At 56.6% G+C, this 1,264-nt stretch overlaps 1 protein-coding gene across 1 annotated transcript in view; it reads left to right on the top strand.

Annotated features, from left to right (window-relative positions):
- The window catches only part of LOC108802397 (immunoglobulin superfamily member 3-like), a 67,416-nt gene that overhangs the window by 178 nt on the left and 65,974 nt on the right, over positions 1-1,264 (top strand). The window contains exon 2 of the mRNA XM_018574257.1: positions 516-681. Within this exon, the coding sequence (XP_018429759.1) occupies positions 633-681 (49 nt within the window). The 5' untranslated portion in view covers positions 516-632. The remainder of the gene's footprint in view (positions 1-515; positions 682-1,264) is intronic.

Here is a 1,264-nt window from a genome sequence, read left to right as displayed (position 1 = left end):
CCCCTGCGAGCCCCATGGTTGCCCTGCGTGTCCCCTGTGAGCCCCATGGTTGCCCTGCGTGTCCCCTGTGAGCCCCATGGTTGCCCTGCGTGTCCCCTGTGAGCCCCATGGTTGCCCTGCGTGTCCCCTGTGAGCCCCATGGTTGCCCTGCGTGTCTCCTGTGAGCCCCATGGTTGCCCTACGTGTCTCCTGTGAGCCCCATGGTTGCCCTGCGTGTCCCCTGGGTGCCCTACGTGTCTCCTGTGAGCCCCATGGTTGCCCTACGTGTCTCCTGTGAGCCCCATGGTTGCCCTGTGTGCTCATGTTGTGAGTCTGGCCATTGTGTGTTGTGATTGTGCGTTGCACGCAGTGCTCTCCTCCCCTCCTCCCTGGTGCTGTACTCTTTGTATGGTGTTTTGTAGTTCAGCATGTTGTGTATTGCCGCTTGCACTGATTTGCTGTGTGTATAGAGTGAATGGGGCCCCATGTGGGTATCCGGAGCCCCCCGTTTACAATTCCCCTATTGTGTCTTCCAGGACCGGGCTGGGCTCTCGCTGCCTCTGCTGACCTCTAACCTTCGGACCTCTTTTTGTACTGGAGTGACTGGTTGAAGCCCCCCAGGACACACATGGCATTGTGTGCCCCCCCCCACCATGGGCACGGCTGGCATCTGGCTGCTCCTGGCCGGGATCCTGGCAGTTGGTGAGTGCCCGGCTTATCATGGACATGTACGGGAGATGAATTCTGGGTAGAGGGGCGGCTGCTCGGTGTCACGAAGGGTTAATGGGCATCCATGACAAGACGCTGAACAGATGTTGGCACTTGTGGAGCCCTGACGAGGTGGGCGTTAATCCTGGCATGGGCTGGCACTGTCAGGGTTAATCCTGCTCTGGTGGGCAGATGTTGGTGGGGGGACGCCGTGCCGCTCGCTCTGATTACATGAGGGTTACTGGACGTGAAGGGTTCATGGCCAGATGGCGCTTGTGTCCTACAGAGAGGAGTCAATCCTGTCTGCTTCGCTGTATGAAGGGTTAATACGCCTATGTGCACCGAACTGTTCTGGTTGGCTAAGAAGGGGTTAATCTAAAAGTCTCTTTCGGGGTCAATACTGCCGTGACAAACTTGCTGTCTGGCGCTGAAATAGTTAATACGATTTCTGGTATACGTATGGCATCTCAGGAGTTAATATGGACACTGCCTGGTGTATGAAGGGTTAATGTGGCATGACCTACACATGGGTTTCATTGCTCTGTGTGAGCCCATCGGAGAAAGTTTGCGTCATGTG

The sequence above is a fragment of the Nanorana parkeri genome, unplaced genomic scaffold (genome assembly GCF_000935625.1).
Source record: "Nanorana parkeri isolate BGI_ZX_2015 unplaced genomic scaffold, ASM93562v1 scaffold2841, whole genome shotgun sequence".
Taxonomy (NCBI): Eukaryota; Metazoa; Chordata; class Amphibia; order Anura; family Dicroglossidae; genus Nanorana; species Nanorana parkeri.
Note: the sequence above shows the minus strand (reverse complement) of the source record. Positions and strands in the feature narration are given on the sequence as shown.